The following is a 16934-nucleotide window of genomic DNA, read 5'->3' on the forward strand; positions in this document are numbered from 1 at the left end:
CCACGGGCTCAGCAACGTGCCCTGTCCGCGTCAGCTCACAGAGACTCCCCTGTGCCCACAGGGGGTGCAAAGCCAGCCCTGAGCCAGGGCACAACGCCCCTGGGGTCGAGCAACGCTCCATTCCAGGCGTTCCCACAAGAAATAAAGCAATATTTAGAAGGAAAGGCAGGCTCTCCCCAGCCCGTGTGGGCCCGTGGGCACCCACCAGCTCCACACCCCTCCTCCCCTAATGCGACACACCGAGAGCCCAGGCAGCTGCTTCACCACCTCAGCACCCCAGTGGGAGATGGTGAGAGCACCAAACTGCAAAAAGAGCAGCTTTCCTCATTTCTGGGAAGGTTTTCCTTGTCGGGTGCTGCTCACTGCCACTCCAGCAGGCACGGCAGGAGGTGACCTTGTGCTGCCCCGCAGCCAGCACAGCTCTCCCGGCCGCAGCTGCCTCTGCTGCTCCCTCCACCAGCTCCACGTCCTGGGACCTGCAGCCCAGAAAGCACAGCTGCAGCACCGGGGAATGCCAGCCCTGCTGGGAAGGTCACCACGCCAGTACCGGGGACATGGGGGGAAGGTGGGCAGATCCCCAGCCACGTGCTCCTGCATGTTATTCCCAAATCACAGGAAGCCCATTCCAAGCTAGTCATGAGGACTGTGGCCTCCACAGAATACACCAAGTAGTAATCTGATTTAATATTCCACTTGAATGGTACTTCCAGTGACTTTTCCTTGATTGCCCTTGTCCCTCCCTATCCATCAAATGTCCTTCAAATTGCTGTTGTGTTTGTTTATTTTCCATTTCTCCAGCTCCATGCAGACAGTCTCGGCTGCCCTGAGGACTCATTTCACCCCGATCTCCTCTCCTCAGGTCTCCCACAGACACATGAGCCCCTCGAGAATGGCTTTTCTTGAGACTTGAGCCAGCACCACTATGAAGGCACCATGGCCAGCAGGGTGGAGAGGGACAGCACAGTCATTAAAGAGCTCTGAGCAGTAACCCTGACACTGCCGTGGAACCACACACCTCCATGACTTGAAATTGCAGAATTCCCAGGATTTAACCTATTTCTGCATTACGTGGCACACTGCAAAGCTTCATGCCTAGAAAAGCTTTCCGTGCTTGGCGGGAATGAGGTGCAGTGGCTCCGCCGGGGACACAGAGCTCATGGAGGGGCAAAGCACCCCAGATCCGGGGCAGCCGGAACAAAGCCCTGCTGGCAACACTAAACACAGCTTTGCTGACACCTCCTTGCAATTCCCACTCCCTCCTCCCCCCGCTTACTTACTTTGATAATACAAAAAGGCTTTTTTTCCTTGTGTTTAAATATCAGGGAAGGCATCTGTGCTCCCAACCCACAGCCATGAAAGTCAGGCTATGGGAAATGTTCTCCTTGCAGTCTGGGCAGGGAACACTCTAGTCAGTGGTGTGCGGAGCATGGAAGCTTAACACATCTGCATCTGACCCCAAATAAGTAGTATTTGGGATTTTACAGCTGCCTTTCTGGGCACTAGACCATAGATTTCCAATAAAAGGGCAGTGTTTCCTGCCCAGGCCTTGTAAGCCCTGCCCAGCTGAGGTGACAGAGCCGGGTTCTGTGAGGAGCGTGGCCAGCAGGAGCAGGGACAATGGCCAGGGGACATGGGGGCACAGCGAGGCCGTGCTGACTGCCCCAAGACCAGCACATGATTTATGGCACTGATCACCTCAGAAGAGAGAAACTTTTCCTGATCCTTGGATTTGTCTCCCAGGTCCCTCTCCCAGCAGCACAGGAGGATGTCCCCAGACCTGTCACAAACCTGGCCAGAAGGGTTTGGGTTCCCCCAGAGGCGAAGGACACAGAAAAAGGGAGGTCAGGCTTTGCTCCCCATCCTTCCACGCCCCTGCTCCCCCAAACCTCTGACTGTCTGGCAGCATGCCCTTGTTTCCCTGAAGGTCCCAACCCCTGGAACAAAAAGTTATGGGGAGGAATCCCAAGCTGAAAAGCCATGGAGAACGTTGGACATCTCACTGCCATGGAAGGGGAAGCAAAGGCAGGAACACAAACAGCTTGTCACCCTGCGAGGACTGAAGCCCTGAGCGGCACGGGGCAGATGACAAGGACAGCAGGTCCGGGAGCTGCCCGAAGCTGCCCCAGCCGCCCCGGGTGGGCCAGGCTCCAGGAGGGGCTGCAGGACGCAAGGACAGCCAGGCCAGGCTGGGCTGGGCTGGGCTGGGCTGGGTTGGGCAGGGCTGGGAAGGGCTGGGCAGGGATGGGCTGGGCAGGGATGGGCTGGGCAGGGCAGGGCTGGGCTGGGCTGGGCTGGGCTGGGCTGGGCAGGGCAGGGCAGAGCTGGGCTGGGCTGGGCTGGGCAGGGCAGAGCTGGGCAGGGCTGGGCTGGGCAGAGCTGGGCTGGGCTGGGCTGGGCTGGGCTGGGCAGGGCAGGGCAGAGCTGGGCAGGGCAGGGCTGGGCAGAGCTGGGCAGGGCTGGGCAGGGCAGAGCTGGGCAGGGCTGGGCAGGGCTGGGCAAGGCTGGGCAGGGCAGGGCTGGGCAGGGCAGAGCTGGGCAGGGCAGAGCTGGGCAGGGCAGGGCTGGGCACGGCAGGGCAGGGCTGGGCAGGGCAGGGCAGAGCTGGGCAGGGCAGGGCTGGGCAGGGCAGAGCTGGGCTGGGCTGGGCTGGGCTGGGCTGGGCAGGGCAGGGCAGAGCTGGGCAGGGCAGGGCTGGGCAGAGCTGGGCAGGGCTGGGCAGGGCAGAGCTGGGCAGGGCTGGGCAGGGCTGGGCAGGGCTGGGCAGGGCTGGGCAAGGCTGGGCAGGGCAGGGCTGGGCAGGGCAGAGCTGGGCAGGGCAGGGCAGAGCTGGGCAGGGCAGGGCTGGGCACGGCAGGGCAGGGCTGGGCACGGCAGGGCAGGGCTGGGCAGGGCAGGGCTGGGCAGGGCTGGGCAGGGCTGCCCGCTCCCGCTGCCGCTGCGTGTCCCCAGGGCCGCAGCGCACTGATGTGAACACGGGCACTGTTTGAAGCGGCTCCCGCAGGTTTCGCAGCTCCTCGCCCGTTTCCAGGGGGCCGTGGCCCGGGATGGGAGCGGTGGGAGGCAGCGCGGGGTGAGCAGCCCCGCGGGTGCCCGGAGCCGGGCCCTTCGGCAGAAGGCGCAGCCGGAGAGGCGGCAGCAGGGCTGTCAGGGCTGCCCACACAAGCACAGCTCCGGGAGCAGCGCTCCCCGCTCGGAAGCTCCGAGCCCGATCGCCGAGCGGCTCCCGGGGAGCGCCCGGCCCCACACCCAACTCACGCGGCCAGAGCGCAGAGCGAGCACGGCCCCGCACACCCTGCACATCCCGCACACTCTGCACAGCCCGCACAGCCCGCACACCCCGCACAGCTGCACATCCCGCACACCCCGCACACCCTGCACAGCCCGCACAGCCCGCACACCCCGCACACCTGCACAGCCCGCACAGCTGCACATCCCGCACACCCCGCACACCCTGCACATCCCGCACACTCCGCACAGCCCGCACACCCTGCACAGCCCGCACAGTCCCACACGCCGCACACCTGCACAGCTGCACATCCCGCACACTCCGCACAGCCCCACACGCCGCACACCTGCACAGCCCGCACACCTGCACACCCCGCACAGCCCCACACGCCGCACATCCCGCACAGCCCCAGGTGCTACTGCCTGCTCCTGCCGCTGCCTTTCAGCCCCAAGCCCCGGCCTCCTGCCTCTCCCCAGAGTTATGTGAGCTTGCTCCCCGAGAAGAGACACAGCACACGACACCCGCAGACACTGCACCTGAGCGGGGCCAGCCCTGAGCACTCACTTCCCACAGCCAGGCTGCTTTACTGAGAGAGCTTCATCCATGAACTACAGAGCTGGAAACGTGTTTAAAAGGTGATTTCGATGCAAGTAGGATAAACACAGGTGCCTGCACCTGACCCCCTTACAAAACAACATCTGCATTCTGGCAGAGTCAAAGAAGAGCTGGGGGGAAAAGTGATTAAGACAAAATACTAATCACAATGGAAGTCACTGGGCTGCACCATTAAATCCTTGTACATCAGCAGAAAAAACTAATTCAGCATCAGGACACGGACAGGAACCCGGGACCACTCGGCTCGTGTAAGCGAGGGGAGGCACAGCAAAGCACAAAGCAGCAGATGGCTTCGCAGATTCTCATGTATATTTACACACAGTTTTTTTAGTAAACCACTTTGATTCAGGAGAAACCACATCCAAAATGCACTCTTGAAATTCCTCTTCAGACATAATTTCATAGAGAGATAAATCTTGCTGTGGTTTCCCCCTCTCTCATGTAACACAACTGTGGGCAATGCTAATAGCACTAAGTGTGCCCTGTATTTCCTCCCGCTCAGCCCTGGTGCCTGAGCCCAACAACTCTGCTAAGCAGTTTTCAGATATCTGGGTTGAAACATTCCCATTGGCTTCACAATTACAGGTTTTCCTCGCCTGGTATAAAAAATAAATCTAAAAAAAAAAAAGATTTTTTTTTTCTTCTAAAAATGAGGGAGATGTCAATAAAACTTGCTTGGCTGGTTCCCAGAACAACAGCAAAATTCCTGCCCAAATGACAAACAAGCCTCATGACTTTTGTGCCTCCTCTTGCTCTCCAGCTCCCTGCCAGGAGGGGACAGCCAGGGGGTCAGGCTCTGCTCCCAGGGAATAGGGACAGGAGGAGAGGGAACGGCCTCAGGCTGGGCCAGGGCAGGCTCAGGGTGGGCAGCAACAGGAATTTCCCCATGGAAAGGGGGTCAGGAATTGGAACTGCCCAGGGAGGGTTGGAGTGCCCATCCCTGGAGGTGCCCAAGGAAGGACTGGACGTGGCACTCAGAGCACAGCTTGGACTCAATGATCCTGGAGGCTTTTTCCAGCCCAAAGGATTCTGTGATTCTGTGAGACACCCCAGTGCCCCGTGCCCTGCACAGAGAGACATGCCTCAGCCAGCAGACAGGCAGTGCCCACCCTTCTGTGGGGTTGGAGAACAAACCCACTCCTCGAGTGAGGAGTTTTTAAAAAATCCTTGCAGGTATAAATAACAAACCCTGAAAAGTCCCTGCAGACAAGGGTGTGTTTCTCCTGATGGGAAACAGCCCACGGTGGTAATGCAGAACCCACAAGCCCACTACAATTCACTCCAGCTCACTGAGCCCACCTTACTCCAGCACACAACTCTGAGTGCTCCACCCTGCAGCCCTCCTGTTCTTTTGCCCTGTTTTCTTCTTCCCTTACTTTTCCCCTTACTTTGTTTTTCCTCCTTCCCCTCCATTCATTAAGTTTCTCTGTTCATGAACAGGGTACAACACACCTCGCCAAAACCGAGCTCTCACAAAGGCATCCCTGGGCAGCATCTCCAGCTGGACAGGCTGGAGCTCCCTCCCAGCTGATGGATGTGCAGCTTGCCAGCTTTTCTGTGGGACTGGAACCAGCTGGAGAGCGGCTCCCACAGCCAGAGAAACCCATCTCCACCACACCAGGGCCCCCTGGAAGCACACGCAAACACACAGGCACTGTCCTTTCACAGTCAGCTTTCCTGGTAGTTGAACCCCAATTGTGAAACGCCCAGAAATCCCGGGCAGGCTGTGTGTGCAAGCAGGGAGCAGCACGGTGTGCACGCTGCAGCAGGCAGGGCACCCCAAGGTGTCAGACGGGTGTGCTGTGCCCAACACACAGCAACAGGCACACCTGAGCACACCTGAACCTGGCACCACGGCCACAGGAAGGCTCCTGAATGGGAGGATGGGGATGGGGACACCACAGCGGCCAGGAAGGGAAGCAAGGAGGGAGCAGCACAGCTGTCCCTTGGGCACGGCTCCCCAGAGCCCAGCTCCACATGCCCTGGCCCTGGGTGGAGCAGGAGCCAGCCCCACACAGCGGCTGAACCAGCACCAGCTTCCATCTCTGCCAAAGAACAAGCCCAGCCAAGCACTGACAGAAAAGATGCTGAAAAAGTGGAGAGGGTTGAAAGAAGGTCCTTAGGACATACTCTGGAACACCAAGTTTACCCTTGGAGTCAGACTCGGAGAGCTCAACCCACACATCCCCCCAAGGACAGCAGCAGCCGTGGCCCTCCCAGAGAGAGGGGTGTGACACAGGAGCTCCTGCACTGGTCCACAAGAGATGCAGCAGCAGCTGGGGCTGCACAGGTGCAGGCCGAGGAGAAATGGCAATTCTTAACAGAGGGGTAAGCAGTGGAGAAGCCTCTGGAGCCAGGTGTTTCACACCAAGAGAGAGCAAACACATGGCTGCTCACCCCCAGGACATCCCCTGTGCGCTGCCTCAGCCACAGCGCTGTGGCAGGAACCAGTGACTCAGTGCAGTCCAAAACCAGTCCCCAGGGAGTCAGGGACAAAGACTGTAAGGTCTGCAGGATTTGGACTATGATTTTAGTAGTGGTTGTGTTACCAGTGACCACAATAAACGTTACCATTCTATTTACATACACCCTGGTGAAATTATCAGGGATTATCTGCTGGATTTCAGCAGTCAGGCTCATCCTTGTGTAGAGATCCATCACAAGAAACCACGTATGGGCAAAATTTGACATACCAAATGTATGTCTTTTCCTTTTTTATATTTTCAATTGATTTCTCATTATATTGTTGTCACTAGTAAGTCTTCCACATTATGTCACACACAAACCCAAGTATCAGCTGGCTTCTTTATCTAAGGAAGTTATTGGGATGTCTTAGGAGATCACCATAGCAACCGTGCCATGACAGTAAATATGAGTTCACTGGAACAACACTGTAATTGCTCTGAGCACACTCTAACAAGGAATTATGGAAAAGCAGAAGATATCAAGGAAGAGATGTGCCAATAATTGGGACACAGTGAAAGCGCTGATTGAAAGTACCTGGTGTTCCCAGGCTCCTGTCAGTAGCCACTCAGCTGCAGAGCTCACCCACCCTGGTTGGCTGCACACAGGCTCAGGGTAAAATTAAAAGCCTCTCAGAAAAAAAAAAAATTGTTTTCAGAATGTAATTGCAGCGAAGCCTCTGATTTAAGTGTCTTTACTCGGCTTGCTCAGTGTGAATTGCTAATAAAAACATGTTGGAGAAATAACCAGCTCTTGTGCCAGGAAAAGTTTGCCTGATTTAACCCATTAGCTGCCGGAGCACAACAGACAGGTGTGGTCTCCTCACCGAGGGAATTCCAGCAGACCCCGACCCTCACATCACTGCGCTCAGACCCAGACTAACACATCTAACTCCGGGTTTATCCAGTGCACAATTCAGCACCCCCCACACACAGGGATTTTCGTGTGTGCTCGGTTGATGCCACAGGGCCAACGCAGCATTCAGGACTGCCCCGGCCACCCGGCACTCGCCTGCTGGCCCGATGGCTCTCCCGACTCTTCCCCCACCCACAGTCAAAGTTTCCTTCCTCTGCTCCTCTGAAATTTCACCCTGCACCCGAGATTTCTAATGCAGCGGTGGTATTTCACGGCGTATTCCTAAACACTCCCCCCCCTCAGCTTGTATTTTGGGAAAAACCCCAAAGCAGCTTTCTGCACTGGCAGCACTGCTCGGGCGCTGATGCCGGCAGCACTTGGCCCTTCCCCGGTCCAAGCGGCGCTGTCCGTGCACGAACTGAAACTTCGCTGCTGAACTGTCCCCTCGCCGCCCCCTTCCCATCCCCCGTTTTAACGGCGGCCGCCCCGCGCCCGTGGGGTGGCCGTGGGCAGAGTCCCTGCGTCCTGCGGGGAGGCGACGCCCGGCCGGACCCCCGCAGCCGGGCACGGCCCCCGCCGCAGCCCCCAGTGCTGGGCAGGGCAGCTGGGCACCCCGGGCTGGGCTCCCCGGAACAGGGCACCCCGGGCGAGGCACCCCGGGACAGGGCAGCCCGGGACAGGGCAGCCCGGGACAGGGCACCGCGGGCTGGGCACCGCGGGCTGGGCACCGGGACACCGCAACGGCGCCGCCGGGGCAGGGCAGGGCAGGGCAGGGCAGAGTGCCCCGGAGCTGGACATCCGGGTGGGGCAGGGCAGAGCAGAGCATCCCGGGCAGGGCGGGCACCCCGGAGCATCTCGGTCCGCACTCACCGTCCTCCCGCTCGTCGAAGACGGGTCTCTTGGAGGAGGAGGCGCTCGCTCCCATCCTCTTCTTCCACTTGCTCCAGTGAAACATCGGGGCGGGCGGCTGGCATGCCCTGCGGCCTCTCCCCGCCGGCCCGGCGGCTCCCGCGGCCGGCCCCGCCGCCGCCCTCAGCCGCCCCGCGCCCCGGCGCCGCCCGCCCGCATGGCAGCGCCCGGCGCCGCCGCCTCCCGCCCGCTGCCCGCGGCGGCCACGGCGCGGCGGGGCGGGGACGGAGCGGGGGAGCGGAGCGGGGCCGGGGGAGGCGGGCGGGGCCGAGCGGCGGGGCCGGGGATGCGGGCGGAGCGAGGCCCGGAGCCGGGCCGGGGGATGCGGGCGGAGCGGAGCCGGCAGCCGGAGCGGAGCCGGGCAGAGCGGGCCGGGGGATGCGGGCAGTGGGGTGGAGCAGAGCGGGGCCGGGGGCCGGGGCCGGGGGCCGGGGGCGGGCCGGGCGGAGCGGGGCCGGGGGCGGGAGCGGGGCGGGCCGGGATGCGCCTCCGGCCCCGCCCGCATCCCCCGGGCGCGGGGCTGCGGCCGCGGCCGTGCCGAGGGCGGCGCTCCGGGCCGGGGCCGGGGCCGGCCCCCGCGGCTCCCCGCGCTGAGCCCCGCCCGGCCCGCTGTTCCCGGCCCCGTTGTTTGAATCTCGCTGACAAAGACCGCACGGGCAGGACCCGCCACCGCGCTGCGCCGCAGCCCAGCCTGTCCGCGCTCGGCGGTGTCTGTGCCAGCGCACACCGCTCATCCTGCGTCGGTCCCTGGGCTAACTCCCGATATCGGAGCACACTAGAAGCCATTCCCCCTTGTCCTGGCACTAACAAACAGTCTCTCTCCATCCTTTTTGTAGGCCCCCTCCAGGCAGTGGAACGCCGCGATTAGGTCGCCACAAAGCTTTTTATTTTCCTTGCTGGCCAGCCCCAGCTCTCTCAGCCTTTCCTCATGGGACAGGTGCTCCGTCCCTCAAACCACCTCCATGGCCTCCTCTGGACTTGCTCCAAAAAGCCGATGTGCTGGCGTCCCCAGGGCTGGAGGCAGCTCTGCAGGTGGGGTCTCACCTGAGCGGGGCAGACTCCCCCCCTGCCCTGCTGCCCACGCTGGGGGATCAGCCCAGCACAGGAGGGGTTCTGGCTCCTGAGCTGGGGCATGGCCAGCTCTCGCCCACCAGCATCCCAGCTCCTTCTCCCAGGGCTGCTCCCGGCCTTCTCATCCCCCAGCCTGCACTGAGACCAGTGGTTGCCCCAATCCAGGTGTAGCCCCAGCAGTCGGTCTTGCTCATGAGACTGTTGAGCTGAAGCATGCTCATGACTTGGGTTTCCGTGGCTTGCTGAGCTAGAATGTCTCGTGGAATGGCTGATGAAAAGCATCTCAGAAACAACTCTCAGTGCCAGCAGACCACGCCAGAAACAGCATGGCAAGGGACAGCCCTTGAGCCAGTAGACCACAGCTGTTACACCAGCAGTACTTTCGTGGCTCCTGACATGCTGTTTCCCAAGTTTTCATTTAAAATTGATGCTGTTTTCTTTCCCAGCATGTTTTGAAATGGATACATCAGTTATTGTGCTCCTCACAGAACGTGTGTGAGGAGGCAATCATTATTTCAAGGAGCCTGGAAGTTGTAAAAGGATTACAATGGAAAGGTATCATTTAAGAACAGTTTTCCGAAGGTAAAGAATAGTTCTCAAAGAGTATTTCTTTGAAAAATCAGAAAGAATTTGCTCTCAAATAAAAAGATAGAACACTTTTACACAAGGCAGTAATTTTAGCTTTGTTTGGGTATAGGTTTGTGTTTGAATACACTGTGAATCTCTGAGCTATCAGCTTTCCTCCCTCCTTTCTCCTGCCTTTACGTTCTGTAGGAAAAGTATGAAAGATGTCATCCAACAGCTCCAATCAGTTGTCATTTCTTTCTCATTCTCCACTAACATTTGGACAATGAAATCCAAGGCACAGAGTCAGTCTTTTCCCAATAAATGTTCAAGATCGGATTGGGACATAAGGATGTGTTTGTCCTCATGCCAGAGGGGGGTTTCGTTCCACTCCATCTCCTAATTTTTTTCCCCGTGCTGAGGCAGACAGTGCAACAAGGGTTTGTTCAATTTATTCTTCACTGAGCAGCGTACTAAGTGGTTTTACCTTCCTAAACAGGTGTCAGAGACAAATAAAAGATCTTGTAAGTTTTTTGTTTGCTTTTTTCAGTGCTCCATTATTATAGCAGAATTGTATTCATTTTAATTGCAATAGTTTTCTACTTCAAGAACTCGAAAAGAGGCTCCCTTTCTGTTCATTGGGCACTCGTGTCTGACACCAATTTTAAAGCCAGCAAGGAACGTGCAGCAAAAGATGTTGATCCCCTCAGCAACACCTGCATGTTGGGAGTCAGCACAGGTCACCCACCTCAGTGACACAACTCCAGTCACCTGAGGAAAATGACCAGTCATAATCGATGCCAGTCCTGCAAGAGGGGAAAAGGAAAATCCAAACCCTGCTCTACAGTGGTCCAGTGTAGGAAAGGGAAATGGAGAGAAAATTCTGCCTTCTTACATATCCCGGTCTCCAGGGAAACGGAGAACCACTTTGTGTTTGAAATGAGGGAGTTTAAATAAAAGCCGACTTTCACAGTAATTTATTCCTCAAACATCTCTGGCTCTAGCTGTGACTGCACCTCTAAGGGGCAAATGTGCAATTTGGGTGGCCAAAGGGGTCACTGGGAACAGGCTGTCCTTGAAACACTGAGAGCCCATTACTCCTTTTTTTTCAGTTTTTCCTCTTTGTTTTCCAGTCTTGTTTAGTGGTTTACATTTTATGAAGAGACAATCAGGCATTTTACCAGTAGGAGTCCTGGGGATACTTCTGTGCGTGTCTGGCAGTCCTGGCAGCTGTGAGCATTCAGCAGATTGGGTGGTTTGCTTAGATCACAAAAGACAAATAAGCTGCAAAAAGGTTCTGTTCCTCCTCGGGAAAGCAGGAGAAAACCTTTTGGAAAGCAGGAGAAAACCTTTTGGAAAGCCAGAGAAGACCTTAGAAAAGCAGAGCTGCTGCGGTGGCAGCGGGCAGTGCCCCAGCCCACCACAGCTGCCGTGTGCCAGGTGTGCAGGGAGGGGCTGGAGCAGCCCGGCACGGCTCCGGGCGGGAGCTCCCGGCTCTCCGAGGCTCCCGATGCCGGAGCACCGCTGGCCAGCAGAGCGTGGCCACTGGCCAGCCCGCAGGTCAGGGCTGGGGCAGCCCTGGGCAGGGCAGCTGGCAGCGCAGGGCTCCGCCTGGCTGAGAGCAGAGCCTGCCAAAGGGCACAGCCACCATTCGCACCTCTGGGAGAGTTTGTCTTCTCCCATCCACCTTCACTTTCCTGCATTCACTCTTTCCCCACAGATTCCAAGAGATAAGGATTTTCTTCAACTTTGCCAGACATGAAATCACCTCCAGCCTTACCGAATTGCAAATGCTGCACCAAACTCACTCTGTCCAGTCAGAACCATCACCAAAATCCACTGACATTCAATGGGCAAAGTCAATGTGCATTCATTTAACTGGGAGACGTGATAAAGCCAAATAAATGCTTTATTAAATTCCTAGATTGTTATTTTAATCAAAGTATTTGTATCGGTTATTATTTCATCCCACTTTTCTCAAATGCCTCTGTTCTGCAAGTGAATGAGTCCTCTTTGAGGAATGACTGATTGTTCTCATTCGCAAGCATTGTGAGCTGCATATTTTATATCGTGTCAAAATTAGGATGAGGGAAACTGAAGATAATATTTAAACTTACACTGCTAATCTCACATTTCAATTAAGCAGCACGGATCCTGGAGTTTTCCTTGTTATGCTGTACCCTACTGGGAGCTGTTACAGTTCTCATTCTGTCGTGTTTCTGGTGGCACAAAATGATTACAATTTTCTCCTCAGGAAAATCAGGATCAGGTTCCCTGGTATCAGTGAAGTTATCCTGAATAAAACCAGTGTAAATAGAAATAGAACTGCCTGAAGCAGCATTATGTTCTTCATGGTTATCTGGTCTCAGCGAGCTGATGAAGCAGTTTTAAACAAAAATACCACCAATTATCACAAAACTGCGAAGGAGGCAAATACTGTGAGAAACTCCTAATTTGGGCATAGAAACAAGGGGGGCAAGATACCATGATATTAAATTCCTTAAAAAGCCCTGTCCTGAATATAATGGCTGTAATTGCAACATGCTTAAGATGATGAAAGGAATATTACTGTGATTCCCAAAATTCACATGCCTTCTTCATCGAGAAGAAAGCCTACAGAGAAAAGCCTATGTTTATTTTTAAAAGTCCCTCTAACAGAACACATAATTCTTTCAATAAACATTACATAAGAGGGAAATTTCACATATTTCCCTATCATTAGTGTTTCTGTAAATACTGCCAATTCTATTTTTAAAGATGCTAATAGTAATGACTCGGAGCCAGCTGTTCAAAGTCTTTTAACACCACCACAGTTAACCAGTAAATTGTGTTAGAAGACAGGGATTTGATGGATGGAGCACTCAGTGGATATGGAATTGGCTGGATGGTCACACACAAAGGTGTGATCCTGTGTCCCAGTGGAACCCAGTGAGGAGCGGCACCCTCAGGGGCTGGGGCTGGGACGGGCACAGTTCAGTGTCCCAGAGACATGGACAGTGGCACTGACAGTGACCCTGAGCTGAGCGTGGGGCCACACCCAGAGGGAAGGGATGGGGCATCCAGAGGGACCCGGACAGGCTGGAGAGCTGGAGAGCTGGAGAGCTGGAGAGCTGGGGCTTGGGCACCTCCTGAAGTTCAGCGAGGCCAAGCACAAAGCCCTGCCCCTGGGCCAGGGAATCCCAGCCCAAATCAGCAGCAGGCTGATGGCCAGCAGCCCTGGGAAGGAGGACTTGAGGGTGCTGGGCACAGCCCAGACACTGTCCTGGCATCCCAGAACTGCACCTGTGTTGCATCCTGGGTTTGGGTTCAAATTTTTGTGCCCCTCTGCCCCTCAGGTGAGAGCCCATCTGCAGAGCTGCCCCAGCCCTGGGGCCAAAGGCAGGAGGACGTGGAGCTGCTGGAGAGAGCCCGGAGGAGGCACCAGAGCTGCTCCAGGGCTGGAGCCCCTCTGCTCTGGAGCCAGTCTGGCGGAGCTGGGAATGGTCCCCTGGAGAAGGGAAGGCTCCAAGGAGAGCTCAGAGCTCTACCAGGGCCTGAAGGGGCTCCCCAGACAGAGGGACTGGGGACAAGGGATGGAGGGACAGGACCCAGGGAATGGCTCCCACTGCCAGAGGGCAGGGATGGATGGGACATTGGGAATTAGGAGTTGTTCCCTGGCAGGGTGGGCAGCCCTGGCACAGGGTGCCCAGAGCAGCTGTGGCTGCCCCTGGATCCCTGGCAGTGCCCAAGGCCAGGCTGGACACTGGGGCTGGAGCACCTGGGACAGTGGGAGGTGTCCCTGCCATGGCAGGGTGGCACTGGGTGGGATTTGGGGTCCTTCCAACCCAAACATTCCCTGGTTCTGTGCTCACCTGCCGTGGGCACAGGCAGCAGGAGCAGAGCTGGTGCAGTGAAGGCAAGGTTTGAACATGCTGGCAGGGGGCTCACACCTCTCAGAGCCCTGCAGGGGCCAGCAGCAGCCCCGGGGCACTGCAGGGCCTTTCCCAGCAGGTGCTTGAACCAAAGTGTGATGAAAGTGCTGCCTCCCTCCTGCCCGGCTCCCTCCTCCCACGCTGCTGAGGTAAGTGCAGCTACTTCAGTTGCTTGTTTTGGTTTAGCCTTTTGCAGTATCAAATATGTATCCTGCTTCATTTTCTCTGTGCTGTAATGCTTTCCCTTGCCTCATCGTGTGAAAGAGCCATTTTATTTCTGGCACTATTTGAGCAATTCAGCCCTTTAATTTTTTTGGTGAATTCTGCCTCCTTTAAGTTGTTGTTGTTGTTTTTCTTTCCATTTACACATCTGTTTGCTTTTCTCCTTGTCTCATTCACTTATTTAGATTAACCAAATGTTTTACAAAGAAATTAAGGCCATATGCTGCTGCAGTTTAATAAGATGCTTTCTGAGAATTCAAGTCTTTTAGTTCTGGCTGCTGCTTTGGGACTGGAGCTCGTGACTCTGGCTTGCTGAAAGTCAAATGAAGCTATGGAGGGACCTATTTATTGACTTTTGCTCTACTATTTCTTTCTGCCTCATTAGGATAAAATCTTCTTAGACAGTGCCATGTTGAAGGAATGGTATTTTGTTACTATGCTGATGCTGCAAAGAACTTAGGCTTCAGTGAGGAGCTGGAACTGGACAACCAGATTTGAAAAAGGAACACTGAAAGTCCTGCTTTAAGATGATTTACCTAAGTTATGGATGTTTCCCAATCCACTTTCTCTCCCAGAAATGTCAGTGAACTTGTTTTACCATTACTATTGTGCTTCAAAATTCTAAACACAATGCTGAGATCAAAACTAGCTGAAACAATCCCTGCTTTAATTAATGGAATGATGTCATTGCTTTCAATCCTAATGTATTTTCTTATGTAACCTTAAATAAAATTACACTCAAATATTTTTGTTTTGGGCAAATACAAAGCAATACTTCTTCCAGCACTCCCTTGCCATTGATCCATTTGTATTCACAATGAGTGTTGCCCTCTGGTTTACAAATACTGCTTGTAATTAGGACTTAATTACCTGAGTTGCCTCAAAGAAAATCTATTCCAGGAAAAGCATGATGCAGTGACTAGTCATACCTGCTTTTTCTTAAAATCAGATAAAGCCTATTCAGTGGCATCTGACCATTCAAAGCAGGCGTGCATCCGTGCTGAGGAACAGGTGCCTTGCCTCATTCACTCCAGCTAAGGGGGTTTTTAGGAACTTGTGCCTCCAACAAAACAAAACAAAACAAAACAAACAAACAAACAAACAAACAAACAAAAACCCACATAAAAACCCCATGATGATTCAGGCCAGTTTAGTTGTGCATTGAAGCCAGCTGCTCCTGTGAAACAGCAGCACGCTCTGGCACTGCAGGGTGGGGTAAGAATTGAAAGAATTGGAAGAATTCCGAGGTTTCCGGTGAAATGGGAGCTCTCAAGGTGCCACATGCTGTGCCACACAGTGTCTGGGCAGCCCGGGCAGGGCAGGAGCTCCCAGTCCAGGGCTGCTCCAGTGAGCCAAGGTGGGAGCAGCGGGGCAGCTGGGGGAGGCGTTCAGTTTCCAGCTGCCCATGCATGGATCCGACCAGTGTTTCCTGTTTGCCCAAAATGTATTTCCTGGGCTGTCTCTCTTGCCGTGGGGTGGTTCTCACAGCTCCAGGCGTGCCCGTGTGAGGGTGTCAACTGTTCTCCCCTGCACAGGGGACAGATCTCAGGGACAAGCAGCCGTGGCCCTGCTTTAGTGTCAGACTGACTTGCACCCTCACATTCAGCATTTCACGGAGTCACAGGCTGGGTTGGGTGGACATCAGAGCTCATCCCATCCCTCCCCCTGTCCTAGGCAGGGTTCCCTTCCACTATCTCAGGTTGCTCCAAACCCATCCTTGGACACTTCCAGGGATGGGGCAGCCACAGCCTCTCTGGGAAACCTACAGGTTCTTAGCTATGGTCTTTAATTCCTGGATTTTATTTTTTTTAAAGAAAAAATCCTAAATCACTTCCATGTGCATTGATGCAGTTGTGCATTCTTTAATGCCCTTTCCTTGTTGTTCCCACAGAAACGTGGAGCCCTTTACAGTGCTCACATGTGACATTTTAAATACCAAGGAACACCAGCCCCTCTTTCTGCGTTTAAAACATGTTTGTGTTTTTCTCTTTCAGAACTGGCATCTGGGAGAAAATGTCCTATCAACAATTCCTGGCAAATTGTTTCGGGAGCTGCCAGATCTGATTTGGCTGATTCTCCAGTCTAAAAGGATTAAAGCTTCCCCGTGCAATTGGTTACCACGAGTAAGATCACTGGTCATACAGGCAATCTAGTAACTTTTGTATTTATCTTCCACTTGCCTGACTGTAGTTTCATTGCAACAGCCAGACTTTGAGATGCTTTTTTTTGGTACTCACTCGGGTGCAGGGGAGTGGTAGCTAGGCTCAGTGTTGTTTGCTGAAGCTCAGATGAACTGAAAGGTCCAGCTGGTATTACAGGGTGAATTTCTAAACTCTTTTAACCTCAGAAATGTAAGAGCTATTGCTTTTTGGATGTGGGATTTGTACCATTTTCATTTGGTGGCTATTTTGATGGAGTTGTAGGGGAAGTGGAAATGCAGACCCACAGTCACAAAGCCGTGTCTCGCCCGGTGACAGTGAAGGACAGCTCTGTCAGAGAGAGTTCCCCATTAGTCTGCTCTTGATGGTTGTCTGACAAGGTATTTATCACCTGTTGGGAGGCTTGATTGTCTGTCCCCGTTCAGATGAAGTGTGCAGGAAGGAAGGTTTGCCACTCTGAGAAGTGACACTTGCTCTCACCTTGCCATGACCACCAAAACTAACTTCTCCCCAGGTTTGTGGGTGTCCTTGGACAGCTCCTTGCTTCTCGCTCCTCAAGTGGAAGACAAGAAGTCCCAGTATGTGGTAATTAACTGGAACAAATAAAGTACTTTTTTACTGGAAGGAAAGAAAAGACCAGCACAGACCAGCTTGTTTGCAGTAGTGGTACTAAAATAAACATTTCTGTGAGAATGTTGAGGAGGAAAAGGAGGCAGCCCTTGGTCAGTAGATGCTAAGGCATTATCCAAAGTAAAAGAAAAAAAACCCAAACACAATATGATGGGGCCTCTGGGGAAATTCTTCATAGGCATTCCTCCCTGGAGGGTGGGCAGCCCTGGCACAGGTGCCCAGAGCAGCTGGGGCTGCCCCTGGATCCCTGGCAGTGCCCAAGGCCAGGCTGGACACTGGGGCTGGAGCACCTGGGACAGTGGGAGGTGT

General features: G+C 54.9%; 1 protein-coding gene and 1 long non-coding RNA gene across 3 annotated transcripts in view; one reads left to right on the forward strand and one right to left on the reverse strand.

The window, feature by feature from the left end:
• The window catches only part of STK32C (serine/threonine kinase 32C), a 70414-nt gene extending 62150 nt beyond the window's left edge, over positions 1-8264 (reverse strand). Inside the window, exon 1 of one of the 2 annotated variants that reach the window (XM_068198386.1) lies at positions 8030-8264. In XM_068198386.1, coding sequence (XP_068054487.1) covers positions 8030-8114 — 85 coding nt within the window. In that variant the 5' untranslated portion in view covers positions 8115-8264. The remainder of the gene's footprint in view (positions 1-8029) is intronic. The other variant, XM_068198387.1, reaches the window with a different exon arrangement.
• Positions 8265-13715: 5451 nt separating this feature from the next.
• LOC137478605 (uncharacterized) lies at positions 13716-16426 on the forward strand. The gene is made up of 3 exons (XR_011001702.1): positions 13716-13763; positions 15831-15959; positions 16084-16426. It is a non-coding gene; the product is annotated as an uncharacterized lncRNA (long non-coding RNA).
• The last annotated feature ends 508 nt before the right edge of the window (positions 16427-16934 follow it).

This window comes from Anomalospiza imberbis, chromosome 8 (assembly GCF_031753505.1).
Source record: "Anomalospiza imberbis isolate Cuckoo-Finch-1a 21T00152 chromosome 8, ASM3175350v1, whole genome shotgun sequence".
NCBI lineage: Eukaryota > Metazoa > Chordata > Aves > Passeriformes > Viduidae > Anomalospiza > Anomalospiza imberbis.